The sequence below is a fragment of the Rhipicephalus sanguineus genome, chromosome 1 (genome assembly GCF_013339695.2).
Source record: "Rhipicephalus sanguineus isolate Rsan-2018 chromosome 1, BIME_Rsan_1.4, whole genome shotgun sequence".
NCBI classification, from domain to species: Eukaryota; Metazoa; Arthropoda; class Arachnida; order Ixodida; family Ixodidae; genus Rhipicephalus; species Rhipicephalus sanguineus.
The window spans coordinates 58068611-58092780 of record NC_051176.1 but is presented as its reverse complement, the minus strand read 5'-3'; the positions used below and the strand labels follow the sequence as shown (position 1 = coordinate 58092780).

Sequence of the window (24170 nt, the reverse complement as noted above, 5' to 3'; positions counted from 1 at the left end):
TTCTACCAACGTGTAATTATTCAGCTTACACACAAGGCAACCGCAGTTGCAATTCCTGATGGTGTTTTACGTGGCAAAACCACGATATGACTATAAAGCACACCGTAGTGGAGCGCTCCGGATGATTTCGACCCCCTGGCGTTGCGGTCGTTAACGTTCACTGACGGTCCATTAATAGATTCATTAACGTGCACTGACAGTGCACAGTACACAGGCCTCTAACGTTTCGTCTTCATTGAAATGCGACCGCCGCAACCGGGATCGCACCCGCGTCTTTTGGGTCAGCAGCCGAGCACAGTTACCACTGGGTCATCACGGAGGCACAAGCCAACCGTCGGTATTTTACTTTGGCCCCAAATTTAAGTGTCCCAGCTGGCACTTAATTTTTGAGCTCCAAAGTGGGCTCAGAGGCCAAATTCAGAAAGTTTTCCTTCGTAAGTGCCTTTCGCCGACTGGCTTCGCCTATGATAAGGTTAGCATCTGGATCAGCTAAAGTGTTCTCTAGCGTAAGATGCTTTTGTGAACATGGTCCCAGAATGTCTAAGGTACTGTTATGGTTCACAACATCACAGATAGCTGCAAAACAGTACAAGAAAATACAAGGAACACACCAATATAGTTTATAGAGCCTGGGAAGATCTCGGCCCGCATTCAACGAAGCTCTTATGCGGGAATTACTCGCAAAAGAAAATTCCGCTCAATCCTGACGCTAGACGTACCGGGCCGAATTCGCCAAGATTCTCGTTCATAGGCCCCCTTTGTCAGCAGCCGGCCGCTTTCGCAGATGATATTTCAACATAAGAATCGCCTGCAAACGTATTTTATGAGCAATCCCAAAGTGGATTTCCTCCCAAAGCAATCCCAGCGTAAAGCTTTGAAGGCGGTCGGCAAACAGCACTTTCAATCGAAATATTTTGTGAATTCAGTATACATACTAAGCTAGTTCTGCTTTGTTTTCATTCTCTCAGAAACGGTCTCTTGGTGGTTACTTGGGTAATTGGGACGTCCGTAGCGGCGACAAGATCGCACAAGACGATACGCCGTCTTTCCAACCCTTCAGTCGTGATGGCTGCTTTCTGAATGAGTTTCTAGGGGCCGCACTCATAAAGCAGTTGGTATGCAATAGAATAGTTCCTAAATATTAGCGCGGTCTAATTATGAGAGTGACCGTGTTATGCAGTCAGCGTCAAAATTTAGAGACCACTCGGTCTCAGAAATTTTTTGTATGCTTCGGTAGAATTGCACAGTACATATTCTTAGCGCGTTTAAGAACAAGCAGGAAATCTAGACAACAGGCTGCATCCCGAAGCAGCAGGAATGTTCAGCCTTTTGTTGTGTCTCGTGGTTCCTAAACTTGCAACGCTGACCATACATTATAGTGGTGAGCATAGCACGAAATCGACCAAGAAATGAAGGACGGAATATAGTGAAAAGAGCGCCGTTCGCCCGGGCTTGCAAAATGTTGTTACAGAAAGCGGCCTGTCGTTGACAACCGGCCGTGGGTTCATCTCTATAGGACGGGCGGTGCTGTGTAGGATAACGCGTGTACTAAAGTACTGACAGTTAGGCGAGTTCGTATGGATTCACGCTGCATGCGCAACACTAGACACGGACTAGGAGGAGACAGGCGTCTCTCTCCCTAAACGTAGACAGCTGGTTGAAGTTAGTTGAAGGGCCAGTTAGTTGCTGTCTGGCGTTGTTGGCGTCTTTCTACTAGTTCGTGTCCTTGATCGCCAGTATCACGTTACATGTAGGTCTCTCTCTCTCTCGTCCGTGTCCAGCGAAGCTCATCTAATATGATGGGTGTAAGGCAGGGAGACACGATCTCCCCAATGCTATTCACTGCGTGCTTACAGGAGCTTTTCAGGGCCCTAGATTGGGAAGGGTTAGGGATAGAGTTAATGGAGAGTACCTTAGTAAGCTGCGATTCTCTGATGACATTGCATTGATGAGTAACTCAGGAGGCGAATTACAACTCATGATTACTGAATTGGACAAGGAAAGCAGAACGGTAGGTCTGAAAATGAATATGCAGAAAACTAAGGTAATGTGTAACAGCTTTGCGATAAGTGGCGAGGCACCGGAAGTTGTAAAGGAATACGTCGACTTAGGACAGGTAGTAACCACGCAGCCGAACCATGAGACTGAAGTAACTCGAAGAATAAGGAAGGGATGGAGCACATTCGGCAGGCATTCTCAAATGATGAATGTCAGTTTACCACCTTCCTTTAAGAGGAAGGTATATAACACCTGCATCTTACTGGTACTTACCTACGGAGCAGAAACCTGTAGGCTTACAAAGAGGGTTCGACCTAAACTGAGGACCACGCAGCGAGCAACGGAAAGAGAAATTATAGGTGTAACCTAAATGGGCAAGAAGAGAGCAGAGTGGGTCAGGGACCAAACGGGTGCTAAGGACATGTTAGTTGAAATGGCAAAGAAATGGGCATGGGCAGGGATGTAGCGCGCAGGCGAGATAACCGCTGGTCATTAAGAGTAACTGACTAGATTCCAAGAGAATGCCAATGCTCGAGGGGGAGATAGGTGGGCAGATGAGATTAAGAAGTTTGTCGGTACAACATGGCCGCAGAAAGCACAGGGCCGGGTTGATTGGCGGAACATGGGAGAGGCCTTTGCCCTGCAGTTAGCGCAGTCAGGCTGCAGGCTGCTGCTGCTGCTGATGATGATGATGATGACGATTACGATGGTCTAATATGAACGCAAGTACCAGCGAGATGAAAGAGACGAGTAGTACTCACCACCGTTGGCACCAGTCGGGTACAGCGTCTCCCTGCTGGGTCTGCCGTCATCGCTGAACACCACCAGGATGGGCTGCTTGTTCACGTGACCTTGGTGTCGCTTGGCGAAGCGAAGCACGCCGTCCTCCAACCGTCGGCCGTGTGCCGTGCGCACCGTCATCAGTAGCCCTGCGTAGGCGCCGCATGAGCGTGGTTCGCTGCAGCGTCCAAGCTGCGCTTCGCAAAAGGGGCAACTTGTTTTTTAGTACTTTTTTAAACGCAGCACCTTGCACGCTATAGGTTTGCTCGTAAAGCTATAGACGACTAGATTGCAGGCTCTTCTGCACATAATTATGCATGTAGATAGAACCAGTTAAACCAATGCTGACACTCTGAAAGAGAAGCGATTAATATAAAACACAAGCAAACGCAATTAGCGCACAAGAAGTTTTATTTCAGGAGTGAAAACAGCGCTTAATGCGGGAATATGAAGAAGAAGACAGAGGAACGCATCTCTGTTTTGGGTCGCTCTGTTTTGTGTTTTGGGGCGCTGTTCGCTCCTAAAACGTTAACAAACTAGCTCACCAAGTGGAAATACTACCGGAAATTTTGTGTGGACCTTCGTTTCGCTCTAGTGTGCCAGCCAGTAATATGTAACCAGTGGGATAATAAGTAAGACGAGCCCCTTACAAAGAAGTGAACGACGTGCATCACAAATGGTAATAAGAACGGACACGTACATATCCGTTTCAATTGCTGTTCTCACACTTGCATGTATGTCTGAGTCTCTTTTTTTTATTGTTAGGGTTTTGCGTCCCAAAACCACGATATGATTATGAAGAACGCAGTAGTGGATGGCTCTGGAAATTTTGACCAACTGGTGTTCTTTAACATGCAACTAAATCAAAGTACACGGGCCTCAAGCATTTCGCCTTCCTCTAAATGCTGCGCTAAGGGCGGGATTCGATCCCGCGACCTTCAGGTCAGTAGTCGAGCACCATAACCACTAGACCACCGAGACGGGTCTCTGTTTCGGTTGGAACAGCTTCCTTACAACCAATTTTATAGCATCGCTGCCTACGTGAAATAATGACTCATATAGAAAAGCACCTAACGTACAGATATTCTTCAATTCGCTTGTATTTATTCGCGAGATATTCGCGATATCCATGTAGTTCTGTTGCGCATGGAGCCAGCAATGCACTACCTGTCAAGTGCCCCCCGACTTGTCAAGTCATGAAAGAAAAATTCTAGCGATTACCTTTACTATTATACTAGTAGCCTTCCATTGCGGAAGAGCCCACCTCAGGGGTAATTAAATTTTACCCATGCGCCTCCGCCTCCCCCCCAGGAAAAAACATCTAACTCCCTCGCGTTAATCAGCTGTTATACGACATCAAGTTTCTCTCCGACGGACATGAGCAGTAACGACCACGAAAAAATGTTTCAAAATGAACAAACCTATTTACTGCTAGCACTGCTACTGTTCGGTCATACGTAGTTCAGTGTCCCACTACAGCGGTTTTGGATGCGGAGTTAACGCGCACGCGAACTGCTCCTGCTGTGGTGACGCTTACTGTTGTGTCTGCCGTGCGCGTGCACGTGCGTTCCTCTGTGTGTGTGTATTGAGTGCTCCGAGCGTCTCACGCTCAACGTGGGACTAAGCGTCTGTCGCTCGCTGCACACGCTTTTCTTTGTGTTTCGCCTGAACTTGATTGGCTAGGAAACGCACGAAAAGCGCGTTTCCGATTAATAAAGGGAGATTTCGTCTTCTGGCCTTCGTGTTGGTCGTGCGTTCTTCGACTACCGATAGTTCTGCCGCCGAATACGCAACGCTACTGATTAACAGTAAACTCATTTGCCTGGCAAATAAGTTTGTTATATGGAAGCCCAATTTGCTCGCTGTGATTTTCGCGTGACTCCTTCTGTTTCCAGCATTCGGCGCGTAAGTAGGGACCTGCCTCAGCAGAAAGCACGTCGGTTTAAAAACTTTTCTTACCGCTCGCGTTCCACTAGAGGTTAACCGGTACTTACGGCTTCAAACACTGTAATGAGTTATTTCTATTTGCTGCAAACAGCTCGAATATATGTTCGTAAAAGCACACCTATGTGTGCGAGCTTACAAAGACCAAATAAAAAGTAGATAGAAAGAAAAGGAGTTCGTCTTCTTTCGGCCGGCGAAAATGTACACGTACTCGTGATTTCAGCCCGCGTGGAGATGAAGAAGAAAAAAGGAAAGATTACTTGCGAAATGCCCCTTTATTAATAGCTTCCAAGCGGTTAGGATAAAAGGAGAATAAATAAAGAAGCGGTAATTTATTGCTTGGAGCGGCGATAAAGGCAGACAAATAACGAATTAAGAAAGATCGAGCGCACGAATGGCGCCCGCCGACCGTACACACCTGGAAGAGAGAATTATATGCGCTGCTTGGCAAAAACGCGCCTGCCTTAATGTTCTCAATTTGTCGGCACGCACAACACGCAGTACAGTTTGATCGGGGCTTTCCAGGACGTTCCCTGGAGCGCCATCTACGGGACGAAGGGCTGCTGCTACTGCTGCTGCGGATGCTACTACCGGTGAACGGCTTCGGGCATTAATTGTTCCTCGAGAACAAAGAGACGGCGGAAGAAGTAACGGCCTAGAAACGAGGGAAAGGGCGAAGAAGGAGGATGAACCACAGCGAGGAATATGTGCATGCAGTACAGAGGACGTAGAATACATGCGCGCGCACACGCACCACATACACAACCATATATATATATATATATATATATATATATATATATATATATATATATATATATATATATATATATATATATATATATATATATATATATATATATATATATATATATATATATATGTATATATATACGCACTAATTAGGCAACTAATTGGCTCAAGGGCACGCAGTTTCCGTCCTCTATTGATTACATGTTCTATTCACGATCCGCTGATATCGAGCCCCTACCGCTCGTCATGGCAATCTCGGCCGGCGAGGTGACGTAAACCGAACGCTTCCGCTTTGCCGACCTGCGCCGTGAGACGACAGAGGCGGTTGGCTAAATTGTAGGCTAGCCGAATTTGAGAACACCAGCGCCTGTCGTGTCTAAGTTTCTACATTGTGTTGCCATCTTAGTTGCGTTGCCGTTCATTGTGAATGGAAAAGCCAAACCGGGCTCAGGTAGGCTGCGACGTTAATCGATTGACCGAAATGCACAGCGACTTCGAACATGTTTAACGGCATCCCCATTATGTAGCCAATATCAACCGAAGCCCTTTTCATCGAATTATCTGTATACACTTCTTCGTTTGTAATGAATCGATGTTTAGCTTATTTTCGCCGATGAAATACGGCGATCTGAGACGGAATACAACGCACCAGCTGCGCATCACTACACACGGCAACATAGCCACAGCGACGGTTACATGCTCGTTATTTCTTCATTATTTCGCCCGAGGAGCACAGAATAGTAATGTGTCTACCCATGCCCAAGGTGTGCGTTGCCTATTTTGTGTTTATTTAAGAGTTGGACTAAGAATTAAACCTAAAAATGTCGATGGCAGTTGAAAATTACTTGAAAAATGCGACGGTTTCTTTACAACGAAATTTAAAGAAAGAAAGAAAGAAAGAAAGAAAGAAAGAAAGAAAGAAAGAAAGAAAGAAAGAAAGAAAGAAAGAAAGAAAGAAAGAAAGAAAGAAAGAAAGAAAGAAAGAAAGAAAGAAAGAAAGAAAGGCACGCATTTATCGTAGTCTGTAAGCGCAATTAACGCATCTATTGCTCCTTCTTGGCAAACCTGAATGGCATTACGGCTGGTGTCTGACGACCCACAACACATGAATTTAGTAAAGCACATATCCCGAGGCGAAGTGCAGGCAGAAAATCTTCTAAGCCCACATTTGCGAAAAGTACTGCGCAAGTAATGTTCATAAGACAAAATTGCAGATAATCCTCACGGCGGGGCATATTATTAGCAAAAGCGTCCGGCCAATGACAAACAGTATTAAGAACGAAGAGCTTGCTCACGCTGGCCAACGAGCGCTTTTCGATCTCATATTCGTGGAAAGCCTTCATCCCTTCCCGATAGGTTCGCATGGCTCATGGGCGTAAACATGTTACAAAACTGCCCCCGCCTCCCTCCCCACAAAGAGAGATGGTCCTCTTTGTTTGTGCTCATGTATGCATGGCTGAAACAGTCGAAGCCAGCTTGACCATACAATGCTTCGATTCAGCGCATTTTAGGATATTTACTATTGGAAACAATACTTGTCCCTGTTCCCGTTAAAGCCTGCGAGGATTCCCCTTACCTTATATAAATGTAAGCGATAAGCCCCAACGCAGAAGTTGAAAGTCCGGTATATGTGACAATGGAGTGGTTTTATCATTCCGGGAAGGCGCTGAGTATAATGCAGGTGCAGGGTAGCTAGACGCGAGCAAGTCTGCAGCCGTGTAGAAGGCCACACGCGCACTGTTTGCGGCGGAGTTGCGAAGTGTCCGATAAAGCCGCCCTTAAGCGTAGCGGTTCTTGTATAGGCGTTATGCAAAGATTTCATTGCCTCGTCAACGGTATTTGGGCGTTCGTCGTTTCGTCGCCGGATATATTTGCGGCTGCGAGTGATCGAATAGATTACTTGGACAACTAAGTATGTGGCACTGGACACCCAATGGACAAGCAGGGCTTGAGGCACGATGTTAATAAAAAAAAGGTCGGCAACAAAAGCAACCGAGCGCGGAACAAGGATTGAATAAACGAAGACCTTAGCGGTGCACTTGGCGCGCAGCACTGGTCTATAAAGAAATGAAGGAGTCTTCAAAAAAAGAAATTGAAGCAAACGCCATAAAGAAATGCGTAACAGTACATCCAATTCGTGCCGTTTCGCATAAGCATTTCTGTCATAGGTGTTTCACGTTTCACACTTGTGCAAACATCAACGAAAGCTTCACTCTGTCAATACTAAGAAGGGCATTGAAATCTTGCGGGCTGCACCTAGGTGCGGCTGCCGTGCATTATGACCCCCGCTCAGTCTGCCTTTATTACCCCTTTCCTTGACGCAACTATATGTGGGCCGAACCTGCACATGCGCCCGTCACTATACTCGTAAAACCAGCAGCGGACCGGCGCTCGTCCTTTACCGCCAGTAGAACCGACCAGTCAGCGTCCGTTTTCTCCACGTGACCGACCACAACCGCCAATGAGGTGCTCGCGCAGGAAAAGAACACAACAGATGAAAAAAAAAAAACGCAAGCGCATCACAAACCATACGCCAGATCGGGGAGCCGCGTTTAATTACTTCGCCGCCCGACATGGACGATGCCCAGACGCTGCGCTTCCCGCAACATTAGACCGCGGATACGATGGCGAATGGAAAAAGAAAAGCACCGTAAGCAGACTGAAGAAGAGTGCCCGCACAGTCGGTTTGGCAGGCACCCACGCTCGCACCTATCTATAACGGACACAGGGCGGCGATCTTGCCCGTAGCAAAGCCGCGCCCCGTGGGTGGCCTATAAAGAAACGTCAACGGGACGCGCGGAACAGCCACACGAACTCACACACGGGGCACAGAGCTAAGCTGCACGCCACCGATGAAACACACACACACACACAGAGAGAGAGAGAGAACGCGCTAAGCGAACGCGCAACGAAACAAGATCCTGGCTCGTCGACCGTTACGGTAATTGCGCTCATCTGAACCCTGTCTCGCGAAACAAGCCAGCGAGAGAATTCTGTCGCTCTGGGCCCCGCTTCCAGTGTTGCGTCCTCGGTGCACTTCTTTCTTCTGCCCGTTTGATTGCGTTATGTCCTCCTCTTGTTGGCAATCGCGCCCAGTCAGCTAGGTTACAAGAACAAGAAATCGTTGCTCCCTGGTAGCCGCTTTTTCTTTTGTTTTCTTTTTCTCCACTCTGGCGTGCTTCTTTCTTTTCGCCTTTGTTTTCATTTCTTTTTGCTGCCTTCTGCCATGCCTGCACAATTTGTGCTTCGCTAAAGACAGCAGTTGTGCTTAATGTTCCGGGGCCTAGTAGCGTTGGAAAAGAAAAGAATAAAGGAGAAACTACGCAATAGCTTCTTTACGCTGGAAAGGCATTAACAAGGGACAGCGAATTGCGACAACGACGTGCGCTAACGAAGCGAAAGGAAGCTAAGGACGGTAAAATGAGACTAAACACAGAGAGAGAGAGAGAGAGGGAGGGAAAGGGGTGGGGGGCCCGTGGAGACAACTACACGCACGTAAAATAAATAATACTTTAAGAAAACTAGCAAGCGCTTAAAAACACCTTATCTTCCACGTAGCTAGCATTCATGTTCCGAATGAACGCTTAGGTGGCAAAGGGCTACATGATGTGAACACGTACTTAGATTTAGGTGCACGTTAAAGAACCCCAGGTGGTCGAAATTTCCGGAGCCCTCCACTACGGCGTCTCTCATAATTATATCGTGGTTTTGGGACGTTAAACCCCAGATATTATTATTATTACGCGAACATCTGCAGCAGCAGGGGGAGTTGGCCGGTTGGTTTAGGTTCATTTTAACACAACGCAAAATACAAAACGCATAGAAGAAGAATGAACAACACGAGCGCTGCAGAAGAAGACTGAACAACACTCAGCGCCAGTGTTGTTCAGTCTTCTGTGTGTTTTGTACTTTGAGCCGTTTCAAAATGCGAAAATCTGACTGCCGACCCGAAGGCCGCGGGATCAAATCCCGGCCATGGAGGCCACATTTCGATGGAAGCACAATGCTAGAGGCCAGTGTGCTTAGAAATAGGTGCATGTCAAAGGGCCCCTAAACAGCTTCTGAAAATACAAAGAACCAGCACGTTATTCTCTCCTAGCGTATCCACTCTTTTCGGCACAATTCATGACGCCAGCAGTCTTTTTCACGTGACATCGTGAGGAAATAAGCTCTCGATTGGTCAATATACGGGAGAAATCAGTTGAGAATTGTCTATTACCCTCCTTTTTCATCCAGTCGCACGCCCGTTCTGCCCTGTCTCGCATGGCTATCGTGTGCGCTCAACTGATTTCACTTCGTTCTATGCGTTTAAGACTGCGCAAGCGGAGATAACAGCGTGTACCCGAAAAGAGCGATATCCTGATAGGCTCAACGCCTAGTGCTGACATTGTTCACGTGTTTTATGAGGCATTAAGTGGCGAGGAAGAGATGGCGCCTGTAGGAAGAGTAGTGAAGGCGAGAAAGAAACCACTCTCTCGTCTTTGAACCCGGAGTGGTTTAGGGGCCCTTTAAATAACAGCACGTGGTCCACTTTTCCGGAGCCCTCCACTACGACGTCGCTCAGAGTCATATCGTTGTTTTGGGACGTAAAATCCGAACAATTATTTCCATGATGCGAACATCACCACTCCAACGAAGGCCAAAGTGACAAAATATTTTGAGAAACCGGTGGCATTTTCCTAATAGACAAAACGGTGCGCTACGTGCGACTGCGTAAAATTCAGGATAGCGTCACAGCTAGCTTTTCTTCCTGTGCGCGTTGGCGCGTTTTAGTCGCCAGAAAAGGTGGCCGAAATGTATAGTAGTGGACAGCCGCGTATCTGAGATAATATTATATATCCATTCCATCCGCACGCGTGGTCCTCAAAGCCACAGTCAACGGTGACACGCACGCGTCAGTTCAAGATATGAGGTCCAACACACGCGTCCAGGCGCAAGCACGCAGACACCAAAAGAGGAAGGAAAATCCCTACAAAACCTATTTCCCGCGGCGCAGCCTATACGTTCCCGTGCAGCCATCGTCAAGACTCATAGCCTAGAGCTTCGCCACATGCCGTGATAGAGGTTTGGTTGCCAAAGTAAGTTATTTCTTTGGTCTCAGCCAGAGATACCGTCATGTCATTCATAATGAAGTCATAATGTAATAATGTGGATGTTAGCACGCTGATGCAGCACCAGACTTCTTGTCTCGTCACCAGAGACCGTTGTAAATGTGTCACTCGCAAAATGGACAGTTTTGAGGAAGATAACAAAGTAAGCAAGCGCATACGAGAGAAAAAAAAAAGTTCATGGACCGTACTGCAAAAAACTTCTTACACTAGAGTTATTCTTCAGAGAAATTTTCACCAGTCGTGATGTTGCACGTATCATTGGCGAAGCCTGTTGGGTCAATTAATGGCAATGAGCAAGTGCTCAGTGTCATTTCCAAAGAGAGACGCTTTGTGAGTTCGGCCCTTGGAGCTGAATTAGAAAGCGTCTACGCCAAAATCAAGAGGTGAAGAGGAAAGAAGAGTGGTGCGGGAAATTCACTCGCCCAACACATTTTTGTTTACTTAATGACCGCACACAGATTGTAAGGTAGGCAACAGCCGGCTATTCCAATACATAGCTAACAAGTTTTACCCACGCAGTGCTTGTGTCTCCTTTGTTTCGCATCCACTCGACTATACAAAAATTCAACTTGTTAGTAATTCTTTGCAACGTGAACTGTTTCCATGAGACCAATAGAAATAATAAATTAACAAACCGATCCTGCACGTGCACACTGCTTCATTGCCATGCAATCGCCTCAACAACGATAACAAGCACGATTCGCCCGAACTGATCGGCATTGTTCAGGAACAGGGGAGAAATAACGTAGAGCTATTCCGTATTCAGTATTCCTCGCTTGCTTTCCGTGATTGGGCGACATATTTTTGGTCATGGCCACGAGGATTTTGTTTGACGCGATGCAACAAAAGTCACGAAAAGGCCCCGTCGCATGATGACTGCTTATGAACGATTAGGTGGAACATAAAAGTATATATTATTGCGACACTTCATCTTCCTCACCTTTAGTCTTTCGCCATTGGTCAGGAATTTTAGGCCCGCGCTGAAATCGTCTGCCTGTCAAGCGACGTCACAAAACCGCGGAAACTCACAACGTCAAATTTACGCGTACGCACTAAACAGCTTATTTATATGCCGACTAAGAATAGCCCGACGGTGCCTCCTTACAGACGACACAAAACGTGGCTGCTTGCCGATCATTTTGGCAACGATTGCTCGTAGCTGCTGGCAAAAATGGAGTTATTGTCATATAACTATTTTTTAAATGATATTATAACGCCATCGCACAGTTTTGCGCATTAAAACATCGCTCTACGAACCCTTCCTTGGCTAGGATGAGGTTTCTTTTTTTCTTTTAACGCTGCCACCATCGTTGCATGCAACGCCACGAAAAGCCATGCGATGCGAACCAATCGGAGACGTTGGCGTAGACTATATACCCCGCTTTAGTCTTTAAAGCTCCGCCCAATTGAACCCTCTCCACTACTGAGCGCTTATCGAGCTATGTCAGACGAGTAGATAATAAATTGTGTCAGAGCAGGCAACGCTATCCTTTTTCCAAGAAAGAAAATGGGATATGCAGTAAGCAGGAAGGGCGGTTGATTGAGCTCAACACAAAATGTAGCTTGTTTCCAGCCGTGCTTGCGTTGACGTTGACGCAAATTTGAACGTCAGGCAAAACGGAACAGAAGTGGGACGGAACAGTCGTACATACGTTATACCGCACCACTTTGGCGTATATTGCGCGCCAATACTTCAACCTCAAGATCTTCCACCGTTTTTACCCACCAATGTGGGTAAAAACGGTGTCTCGGACGGAACGCGATTCATCAGACCGAATAAATTTAAGCGAGTGCAGCCATGCGTTCATCTGGGAATACGAGAAAGAACACAGATTCCGCATCGTGCACGCCGGAGTTCGTTAATCTCTCTCTCTCTCTCTTTCATTAATAAACCCTTTTCCGCAATCGGTACACGGCTCCGAAAAATTACGTTAACGCCCAAACCCATTACTTTTCTCTTTTCGCTTTTTCAAGACGCTGCTCGAACATTTCCAACCTTCTTCAAGATTGTTTGAACAGCAAACTCTATACTTACGGCAGCGCAGAATAATAGCCCTTCTCAGACAGGAGCGGCGGAAAGAACAGAAAACAAACGTGAGGCAGGAAGAAGAATATGAGGGGGGGGGGGTGTAGAGGAAGGTCACCAGGCTGTAAGCGAAACAACCGTGCGAGAACACCGGGACAATGAGAGAGAGGTACCGCGACGACGGCAAGCGTAACACACGTGGCAAACAAAGGAAGACTCCTTGCGGGGTGGTTCGTGATTTTAACAAGCCCACGTGTATAGCCTCCGTTGGCTATACACCGCCAGTGGAGCGTGAAGCGGTTCGCTCGGATATAACTACAAATGGCCACGAGGATAAAAAAAAAAAAACAACCTGCCGAGCCCAACTACGCTGGTAGTGAACGCCGGCTTAGTCTCGCTTCAGCTGACACGAGTCGCAGTTTCTTTCTTTTCTTTTTAATATCGCGACGTTCCTGCCCCCCCCCCTTTTTTTTTTTTGTCGAACATGTCCGAGACGTGCTTTCTTTCTGGCGGATTAAACTCACCCTGGAAGTTTACTCCGTGCCAGCAGGAGCGTTGTAAATCCCGCTTACAGCGAAGTAACGAAGCGAACAGCGCTCATCGGTCTGATAAAAAGAAAAGAACATCTAGGGAAAGAATAGCGCGCGGTGCACAAGTGCGCACCGACGAGTAGTAAACTAAAATAAAAGAGCCGCGATGTTTTGCCGCGGGTGAGTTTTGCGTTGTCTTGCATCACTGAATTTGTGAGAGGAAGAAAAACAATAGCGATACTGGCACACGGACGTCATAACACCTGTGATGGGACACATGGAGAGAGAGAGAGAGAGAATGGATAGAAAAGACCATTTTTGTCCATGTCGCATGTGACAGTAGGGTTTCGTGCACAAACACAGCTTTTACTTCGGTTTATTGTCACCATCCTGGCCAAAACGACACATAATACATCGCTTCCTACCACGTGCTTATTGGGCAGTCACAGTCGGGTCGCTTTTCAAATGACTTGACTCCGAAACGGCGCGACGCCTGTCCTGTATCACGAAGGTGCTGCTTTCCTGGGCAACTTAATTTTTAAAGACATACAGCCGTCCGCACGCTTAACACGAACGCTTGGCAGCAAGGCCTGAAACGGTTTGTTTCACGCCAGCGCCGTGTAGCTTGCAGTTCTGTTGCTGAGATGTTGCCAATACATGCCGACATACTATCCGAGCATACCGAGGTATCATCTCGGCAACAGCGCCCAGCACTTCGCGGCTGGCATCAGACAAACCACGCTGCGGAGCGTTCGTGTTAAGACTGCTGACGGCTGTACGCTAAGAAAGCAATGTAACAGTAACAATGCTCCTTCCTATGTGCTCCTTCCTGTAACAATGCTCCTTCCTATGTGGACCCTCTTTAAACAAAGCTAGCATAAATAAACGCCCGAATAAAGGAAACGCGCGCGAAGCGTTTCTTTGTTTTTCATTCGCCCTCTTGCGTAAGGCTGACAGCACAGTTAGCTTTTTGAGAATACGGGGGCGCAACGTCTCACGCTGACACAGCCTATATATATATATATATATATATATATATATATATATATATATATATATATATATATATATATATATATATATATATATATATATATATATATATATATATATATATATATATATATATATATATATATATATATATATATATATATATATATATATATATATAAAACAGTCGTGATGTCCGAGATAGCGTTACTACGTCATCTCGGCTAATTTACTTGAAGCGACAGTTTAGAGCACACGTTTCAATTGTTCATTCGAAACTCAATGGCGATGAAATCCAATTCAGCACCAGACTTGAAAACTACGTCATCACACGTCATCAAACACTGTTACACAATGCGTTAATTTTTTATTCCCGCTATGAAAAATGATTAACGTATGTGGTTAAATACTTCAGGAAGCGCAGTGGGCTATAAGCAACACCGTAGTGAGGCGTTCCAGAAGAATAGTGAAAACCTAGGCATATTTTACGAGCTTTCAGTGCGTGACATATCCTCGCTGAAATGAGGCCACAACGTCTGGCAGTCGAAACCATTACCTTTTAAGCCGTAGAACGCTGTGATCATCCAGCCACTACAACAGATACGCATGTATAACGCATGTCCAAGCCTCGTTTGCCTGAAAAATAATGTGTAAGAAGTTTTCAGCTACTGTCAGTCGAAAGCTCATTCGCAGTTCAATTATCGTGGTTCCTGGCCCCGAATAAGCTTTGACATCGGTAAACAAAGTCAGGCCTAACAGCAATGGTTCAGCATTGGCATTTTCGAGACGTTCGAGTCCCTCGTAAGCAAGGTAGCTCGGCCCATGTTTTCAAGCTTTCATAAAACAACATACGAAGATTCTATTAAAGATTCTATTAGCGTAACGTTGTGTTAATTTCCGCTGAGCCTAATACATGATTTGAAAATACTGCAGAGACGTCACCAAGCAAATGTTGACGCATTTGTTCGCCGCCCGCAGCCATGAATACTACAGTGCGGCTGCGCCACTATAAGGCTATACATGCAACGAAGCCAGCTTTCCGTGCACTGGGCGTTTGTTGAATTCTACAACGAAACTTATTTGCTTGCGCTGCTGGACTTGGCATGACTACTGTTGCGGCTGTGTTATTGCGATATCAATGACATGCACACTCTAGGCGCAACCTTGCCGTTGCCGTCATGTTCCGTATAAAGTCCAAATCGATAGCATCGCCCCGCGTGTCGTATGTTCTATGTGCGAGTAAAAGCGTGTGAGCGCTGCGGACGAACGCCACTCAAACAGATGTGAAACGGGCCGGCCTTCTCCGTCGCGCGAAAGGCGCATAGAGATAGGAGCCGGAGGAGGGGCTGCGCGGCTACAACAGGAAATGTGTACTTTCAGCGACCGGGTGTGATCGCCCGCGGTCGCGCCCGCCATATCTCGTATATTTAGAGGCGATCAGTAGACGGCTCATAGATTCGTACGTGTTGTACTTTCACCGCAAAGTTTGCGTTGAAGAAGTAGCGCGAAGGTCACTTCGCTCGCTGCAGTGGCCGCGTTTCCCAAAGGAGTGAGCTGCTAGCCTTACTTCGTATAACATTACAATTTGTTGCTGTCGCATTCATCGCTTCGCCCTTGCGGAAAAACTGTGACTTCTTTATGCTGCTTGTTTGGCCTGTATGTCGTCGGATACATCCGCGCCGAATGCAAGTACCAGCAAACGGGCATAATCCCTGCTTTCTGAACGACCAAGTTGTGCCAGTATAAGTGCACCTACGTTCTGCCAACTGCGCATCAATGAAGAATATCTCCCCACATAAAAATGTTATCACGTTAAGTCGCTTCATAGGCATCTCTAAAGCACACTGACTTATTGATAATATAGCTTTTTATATCCAACGGAATTCATTGATTTCCTCAATTTTCTCTTGTTTCACCATTAGGTACGCGTCACTCAATGTGCACCCAATAATCATGAACAATCATGAACTGGAATGTGTAAGTCTGACATTACAGAGACAGAATCCTTAGAGGGTACCTCACTACTAACTTAAGCTCACTGGAAGATGAACGGCGCCGCCAAGGAAGCTTTCCACCGAAATACTTCTTAACTCGGTAAGAAGGAAGTGACCTCTCGTGTTACGACAGCGCCAGGAGGCGGAGGACCATTGTTAACAGAGACATTCTTCCCCATTGCCTCGGCTAGCGTCAGCAAGTGACGTACACTCCCTCCTTCCACCCATGAACGGGCGAATATACATGGTTTTGTTCACGTGACGAACCTCACCTCCCTTATCTTTTTATTTTGCATCGAGGCCCATCTCCAGTGGCGGCATTGCACGCGCCACATTGAATGACGGACCGAATTCAGGTGTCACGGTCAGTGGCGTTCAAAGATACGTATGTTAATTAGGTAGTATGCGTGCGCGTGACCTTCATTCTATCTCTCCCAAGCGCGGCTCCCTCGAAAGGAAGAGTTGCAGCCTCTCTTTCAAATTTCCACCCTCTAATACCTTGCAGGCACGATCGCCATGGAGTGATCTACGGTTTGTTTGTTTGTTTGTTTGTTTGTTTGTTTCTTGTTTGTTTCTTTGTTTCTTTGTAATGCCCAAACTGGGTGAACAGCACACTGGGAAGTATGGAAATATATCAAGGAATATACGTGGGGTACTTCTTCATACATATATCAGTCATGGCCAGTCATCCTTCTACAAGCGCCATACATCGATTCGCTCATGTGAGGCCATCGCGTAGACATCACATCCACGACTCATCTGTCTGATTTTGCATTCGCATTTCGGCATAACTGACAGGCGCTCTAGTGTGTAAAGGTACAAACCGCATTAGTTTAAATATTACAACCACTGTGGTGGATACGTGCAATGAGATTTTCGCCGTCGCGTAGTTTGAAAGCACATACATAACTCTACACGCCACCGTTATTAGTATAAAATTTCAATTACCCGCTTCACAGAAACTTCTCTGCACAGAGCTTTGAACGTGTGCGTTCAATAGGATTAATTTTTTTCGTTTGCGTGCGTAAACTTTCGCTGAAGACCTCATTAATGCATACAATGGACTAACCGCGAATGCCCGTTTGATCGCAGGAGCGCATTGATTGAGCTGGAGAAGTAAACGAAATAGATAAGTGCTGGGTTGTACTTAAAATGTACATTAGAAGTTTTCAGCGCTGTTGTCGTTAGAACGACTGAGTTAGACATGCAGAACAAAATTCCAATTCGACAGTAGTGCATTACTGAAGAGCTGCCAGGGAATTCTTTTGGTTTCAGTTTAGCTTCATTCAATTTCGATTTATTAATTTACCTATAGCTCTATCCTCCTGCTGAATTAAGTGGAGATATGATTTTATTGACATAAGATTTTAATCTTTTTATTTCATTTCGCCAAACCGAGCATGTGTGCACGTGAAGTTTTTCACTCAATGCGTGCTTCCCGAAAAACAACAAAAGAAATAAAGGAAATGACTGGTTCCCAACTGTTTTTAATGTCGGGTGCCAGGTCCCAGTGCTTCGCCAACTCATCATCATTCACCTCGTGGATATACGTGTTTTTTTTCCTTGTCAGTCAAGCGTGCCAATCACCCGTAATATCTAGACTGATGAACATGTCCGTAGGATCCTGCACTTCATCGGGAACAATAATTCGAATACTTCGGCACGTTTAACTGCCCAACGTTGTTTATATAGTTGTCCTCATTCCTCTAAGTATTTATAACTCCTGAATCTTCTAGGGAGATAGAGTGTCTGCGTTTGCGGTTACATAAAATAGATACAACAGTAATGCCATTCTTCTCGTTCTTTCTTTTTCTTTATTGTCCCGATCAATTCACGCCGTCTTCATACGCGAGAAAAAGAAATGAATGGAGAGGACAAAAAAGGAAGTGCAATAAACAAGCCGCGATGGGCAGCGCGGTCGTGCAGACCCTTCACAACAACACTAGTTATTTTGGAGACATCAAGAAAACTTTCTTTTTCTCAGCGATATAGGTCGCTTTGTCGCAATTTTCCACAGGGAACACACCGATGTTCCTACAATCTTGTGAGCAAAATCAAGCAAAGAATAAAAAAAGAACTGGGGCAGCTATGCACTAGTGGTGCGAAGACTGAAGAAGCGGTGAAGCTGGCGGTGCTGCCATCCTCCTTTCCATACACCTCACCCTCACTTACCTTTCACATCACTTGCTATACTATACTATAGAAGACTGTGCTACACTTTCCCTCTCACCTACTCCTTTCCTTCCTCCTAACCTTCACTACGCTGACCCACCCCTTGCTATACTCTACTATACATCGCTATGCTTGCTGTCTCTCTTTTTTCCATCTCAAATTTGTGTATGTTTCTGTATATCTCTTTCTCTCTCTGTTTACTTCTTTCTCTGTCTTTTCATTTCATTCTCTCTTTCTCACTCTCTCTGTACTCGTTCTCTCGCCATCTGTCTTTTTCTAGCTTTCTTCCCTTTCCTTCTCTGTCTCGCTATCTTTTGCTCTCCTTTTTTCCTTTTTTTTCTCTCTATTTCTATCTTTCTTTCTCTCTCTCTCTCTCTGTACTCGTTCTCTCGCCTTTTATCTTCACGCCGGACAAATCAGCACACCTGTTCTGGGAGCGAAGCAGAGATGAAGAAGAGGACGAAGAGAGCACGTACCGGTTCATGATGATGATGGTTTTCAGATTCAGCAGACACATTACGCCCGGCTTAAATAGCCCCGCCGTTAAAAGTCCAATGTCTTTTCCGCTTTGTACACTATCGAAAAATCGCAAACCGAATGCCGGGCAGCCGCAGTAAAGCCTGTTTCAGGGAAACGCTCATGAGCATGCGCTCGCCGTGTTCGCCCACTCCAACGTCTCTTTTCTTGACGCTGCACTCAGACATCAAATTAAGACAGTTTTAGTATGGTGTCAGCAGCATCACGCTACCCGCTAAAGCGTAACGGGGTCAGACTGCACCAGACACGGTGGTCTAGTGGTTATGGTGCTCGACTGCTGACCCGCAGGTCGCGGGATCGAATCCCGTCCGCGGCGGCCGCATTTTCGATGGAGGCGGAAATGCTTGAGGCCAGTGTACTTAGATTTAGGTGCTCGTTAAAGAACACCAGATGGTCAAAATTTCCGGAGCCCTCCACTACGGCGCCTGTCATAATCAAATCGTGGTTTCGGGACGTTAAACCCCAACAATTATTTATTATTGGGGTCAGACTGCGCACGCGCAGAACACAGTAGGCTCTTTTAGCAGTGCCAGTCTACCGTGCAGTAAGTATGGAAGTATGGTGCTGTCGTGGTCGGAACGTAGCTTTTTTTGTAATTCTGCAAGACCTTTTTTAACCACTTTGATCCTCTCGTCACGTTACCGTACGCAATGAGCAATTTGCACGGCTAAAAAAGTTTTAAAGAAAGTTGCGTGCCGACCACGACGACACGGTATTTCGGTAGCGTACGGTGAATCGGTACCGCTAAAGCTCTCGTATGGACGTTTTGCGCGTAGCGTACCTCCGCTATTTTCAGTATTTAACGCGAGACGCAAACGCTCGCAAAGACCATTCAGGGTAGAAAACATGGCGGAACCACGGAAGTGACGGGCGCTCGCTTCGCAACTACAGCCTTGTCCTGCTTCATTGTGCAAATCGCTCATCCACAGTTGCTGCTGATTTTCACTTCGGGTCATTTTGCTCCGGTATAACAGACTACGGACGACAACTCAGCGTTGTTTTCAATATCGATTCTCGGCACTCCACATTTATTGCGATTTTAGGGGCACCCCAAGCGAAAGCCCGCCGACGGCGCGGTCGTCGCCGTTGCCGTAGTGGTCCGTGCACGGTCCAAGTGCGATAAGTTTCTATCGCGCTGCTGCATTGAGAAAAAGCACGCGATAGAGCTCGCGCCGTCTTCGGCTGCACGGGTGAGGGGCGAGACGCTGAGCGCGCCCAGGAATGGCTAGGGAAGGAAACACGCATCTTTTCTTTAGGTACGTTGCCCTCCAATGACGGAGTCGGAGCAAGTTTGTTCCAATGGCAGAGTGAGGCCGGCAGTCAAGTGTTCCAATGAGGGAGTCGGAGTGGAATCAGAGCGGGACGGAGCGGGGCATCATTGTCGTAAATTTAATTAGTACGCGAATGTTCACTACAACATAGATGGCCAAACCACTTTATATATGTTACGTGCATTAAGGGGTATTCAGACGGGGGAGAAATACTCGGGGGATAAAGGATAAAGGGGGAGACCAGTGTTACTAGACTACTCTGGTTGCTTGCAACACCCGTTTGACGAGCTGCTCACGACGAGCTGCAGACGACCATGTAGCTACAGACTGTACACCCGCTGCCGCTCTTTGCAGGGGCAAGTGCAACAATGTGGCCAAACAAGAGCTCGGAATTTCGCTATATCCCCCACCGCCGGGGGATTGTTTGTCCTTTCGGGAAAAAGGTCCCCGTCTCCCCCGAGGAGGCGCGGGGGGGGGGGGGGTCACGCCCACTCGCTAATCCGTGACGTCGCGGTCACGTGATCCGCAATCCCCTCGTCTCCCCTGAGCATTTCTCCCCCATCTGAATACCCCTTTACTGTCGCTATAAGTGTTTCGCCTTTCCGGCGAAACTGCGCTTTTCTTTTACAGAAAAAAAAGAATGAGGAGCGGTCACCATTTTCTAGCGACAGCTAGCCCTTTCACTTGGATATTAGCAAAAAATAAATAAATAAGAAATTGGAAAGTCTTTTGTTCGGTGAGTACAAGTACCGAAGTTCTCGTCCGCGAATATCTTAGGTTTGTGGACACACAAATACGATGCGCACTCACGATGTATTCCAGTAAATGTTCATCGCAAATTCCACCGTCTTCAAGGATGCGTTGAAAGGCTTTGATTACTTTGTGGTGAACTTTTGACGGCCGTGGGTCAAACACTTTGGCAAGATTCGCTATGAACCCAGTAAACGGAGTTCCTCGAATCGATGTGTGTATGTGGGATCCTACGTCTGTGAAGTTTTTCTCTTCACTGCGCACCGTTGTTTACGCTATACTAAAATCTTCCGAATAGCGCTGACGCGAATATTTTACGCTATATTAAAACACTATATTTCTCTAGCACAGCACAATTTTCAAAGCCTTCTTTCTGACATGTACAATTTGCAGGATTTTCCAGAGCGAGCTGTAAGCACATGATGTATCTGAGTTTTCTTAAGGCAGTTAAGAAGGCTCGTTATTACGTGATGGACCTGCACACCATAGTACGGCCAGCGCTTATACACTTGCAACGTTCGTTAAGAAAGGGTAACAAACCAAATTTCAGTACGCATAGCATTGTGAAAGGGTGCACCAAGAACGAGGGAGCATTAATTTAACTCCGCGTTGTACAGGGCTTCACGCACCTTGATTGATTGATTGATTGACGCGTCATGCGGCGAGTTTTCATGCCGCGTCTACCAAACAGCGTGAAGCCCTGAGCAATGCTGAACGAATGTAGGCATGCATCAACCAAAAAGCTCCTGGAACCGCTTGTGCAGCGGCGAGCGAGCGGGCGTCTATTTCATATTTCGCATGTTTCGCACGTTTTTATTTTTTGCTCTGAAAAGTCAACAAGGCAGATTTCAGCACAAAATAAATGCTTGAAGGCTTGACGCTTAAATGCTTAAAGGCTTCCATGCTCGATTGTGAGGGTAGTTAAGGCGGTCTACAACTTAAAGTTAATATTTCACCAGTTCAAGCAATAACTAAAATGTTGGTTAATCACACTTATTTAATTAATAAATAATTAGCAATAAATAATACAGGTTGTAAGAAGAGACGACTAGCACTAATATAGAGCAGGCACAGTCTTCCTAGAGCGTGTGTTTGTTTTGTTTTGTTTTTTAATCTTGGACCGAGTTAGCTAGGACACCCGGTATATGTTTCTCCTGTGACTCGGTCGGGTGCGTTTACCAACTGATCACACTTCGCGACTTGACTATTTTCGTGGCCGGGGTAACGTGGAATAGCGAAGATAACATGCGCCACGCAGTAGGCAAAAAAGCGGTGAAAATCCAGTGTATTCCTTCAATAACGAAATGCGACTACTGCAGCATCTCTCACATAGGCAGCCTCAGACCTCAGCGGTCGTGCAGCTTTCACTGTTTAGCTGAAGATCAAGGCGCTTACCGAGGTTCGAAGACGGGTCCTTGATCCAGTCGACGGCAGCGGCCTTGACGTAAAACACCTCCCAGCCAACCGAGGTGTACGTCATGCGTCGCACGTCTAGCAGCCGGTGGCCCTCCTCGCGCAGTGGAGACACACCGGGCATCGCTTGGTAGACGCGCACCTGCAGGAAAGCCCACAATGCCGTGTTCAATGTCTCGAAACATAGGAGCATGCTAAAGGGCCCATAAACAACCTCTGAAAGTGCAAAGAAGGAGCGCATTGTTCTCCCCTAGAATTTCTCGCCTTTTTCGGCAAAAGTTCTGACGCCAGAGGTCTGTTTACGTGACGTCACAAGAAACTAAGATCTCGATTGGCCCTCGATTGGCCCAAATATGTCAGTTGTGAATCGTCTCCGAGCCTGCTTTGTCGTGCAGTCGCACACACGCCCGTTCTGCCTTGTTTCACATGACAATCGTGCACGATAAACTCATTTCCCTTCGTTTTGTACGTTTCCGACTGCGCAAACGAAGATAACGGCGTGTAGCCGAAAAGCACGTTATATCCTGATAGGCTCAACACCTAGTGCTGACATTGTCCACGTGTTTTCTGAAGGAATAAGTGTCGAGGAGGAGATGGCGCCTGTAGGAAGAGTAGTGAAGGCGAGAAAGGAACCACTTTGTCGTCTTTGAACCCGGAGTGGTTTAGGGGCCCTTGAAGGAACGACGGGTTGCCGAAATTAATCAAGAGGCTTCGCAGATTTACTTCGCCCATTCGAAACTTCCTTTCAAGACCAGCGTCAATACAGGAACTGTACTGCGCCCAGTGCCTCTTGTCACACATATGCTGTAGTTAACCTGTCCACTCACGACGTACTGCGCCTTTGCAGCATTTTAAATGCGCAATCCTGTTCTAAGGACTCGAAGGCACGCTTCAAGAGGATCAATAGGAAAAACTGATATAGCAAAAGCGATAAGGTTTTTTTTTTCATCGACACGTCATGATTTCAAGCACTTCAGCTGAAGTACAGCGAGTCCTACAATATATGTGCAGCAGAGACTACTCGTTTCCTTCACTGTCTCTCTCTCTGACACATACACACGCACACACACACGCACGCACACACACACGCATACACGCGCGCACGCACACAAGCACGCAAGCACACACACGCACGTACACACACGCACGCACGCACACGCACAATTCTGTCTCTCTTTCGCACGCAGAAAGTATCTGATTTTTCTTCATCCGGCTGCAAGTGATGTTCATGGCGTCCTTTATCGTCTACGTATATCGTTTATTGTAGACGTGGTTGCATAAACCAAGAATCACGCAGCATAATTTAAAAACTCAGACGTGCACGTTTTCTGTCACACAGCGACGGTGACCGAAGACAAATTACTGTGCCGTGTCGCAAGTGCGCGCGAGCCCAAACGAAGGGCCACCAGGAGAAGAGGCCTTGCTTAATGCTTCGAAGCGGAATCACTGAAGCGCGCGCTTCGTAAATGTTTGACTGGTGCATGCTCCGTACGCGATTGCCAAAGAGAGCTCTTCGCGATTTTCAAGACAGCGCGTTCGAAATCCGCCTCGCTTCGCTCGGGTTAACAAGCTGAATGGAGGACCTAAAGAGGACGAGAGCCCAGTTTTTCTTACGGGTCGCGGGGTCATGCACATAAATTGCCTCAGCGTTCCACCAGTACCATCCGACGTTCCCGCGCACACTGCTCTCTATAGAGTGTACGAGATAAACATGTATAAAGAAATCCCTGTTAAACAAGAGCTGCGATAAAAAGTATGTACACTTTTGCCACGGCCTTTCAACCGCAGCAAGACATGCCGTAAGTGTACATCGAGAGCGTAGTCTTTTTTTCCTCTTTAATAACAATTCTGCCCTTTAGTAACCCTTTCAGTAAAATTATGCTTTACTGACACTACGT

At 46.6% G+C, this 24170-nt stretch overlaps 1 protein-coding gene across 1 annotated transcript in view; it reads right to left on the bottom strand.

Annotated features, from left to right (window-relative positions):
- Window positions 1-24170, bottom strand: part of LOC119391718 (bone morphogenetic protein 4) — a 261822-nt gene that overhangs the window by 48473 nt on the left and 189179 nt on the right. Inside the window, exons 4-5 of the mRNA XM_037659376.2 lie at window positions 22255-22414; window positions 2760-2927 (exon numbers count right to left, since the gene is read on the bottom strand). Coding sequence (XP_037515304.1) covers window positions 2760-2927; window positions 22255-22414 — 328 coding nt within the window. The remainder of the gene's footprint in view (window positions 1-2759; window positions 2928-22254; window positions 22415-24170) is intronic.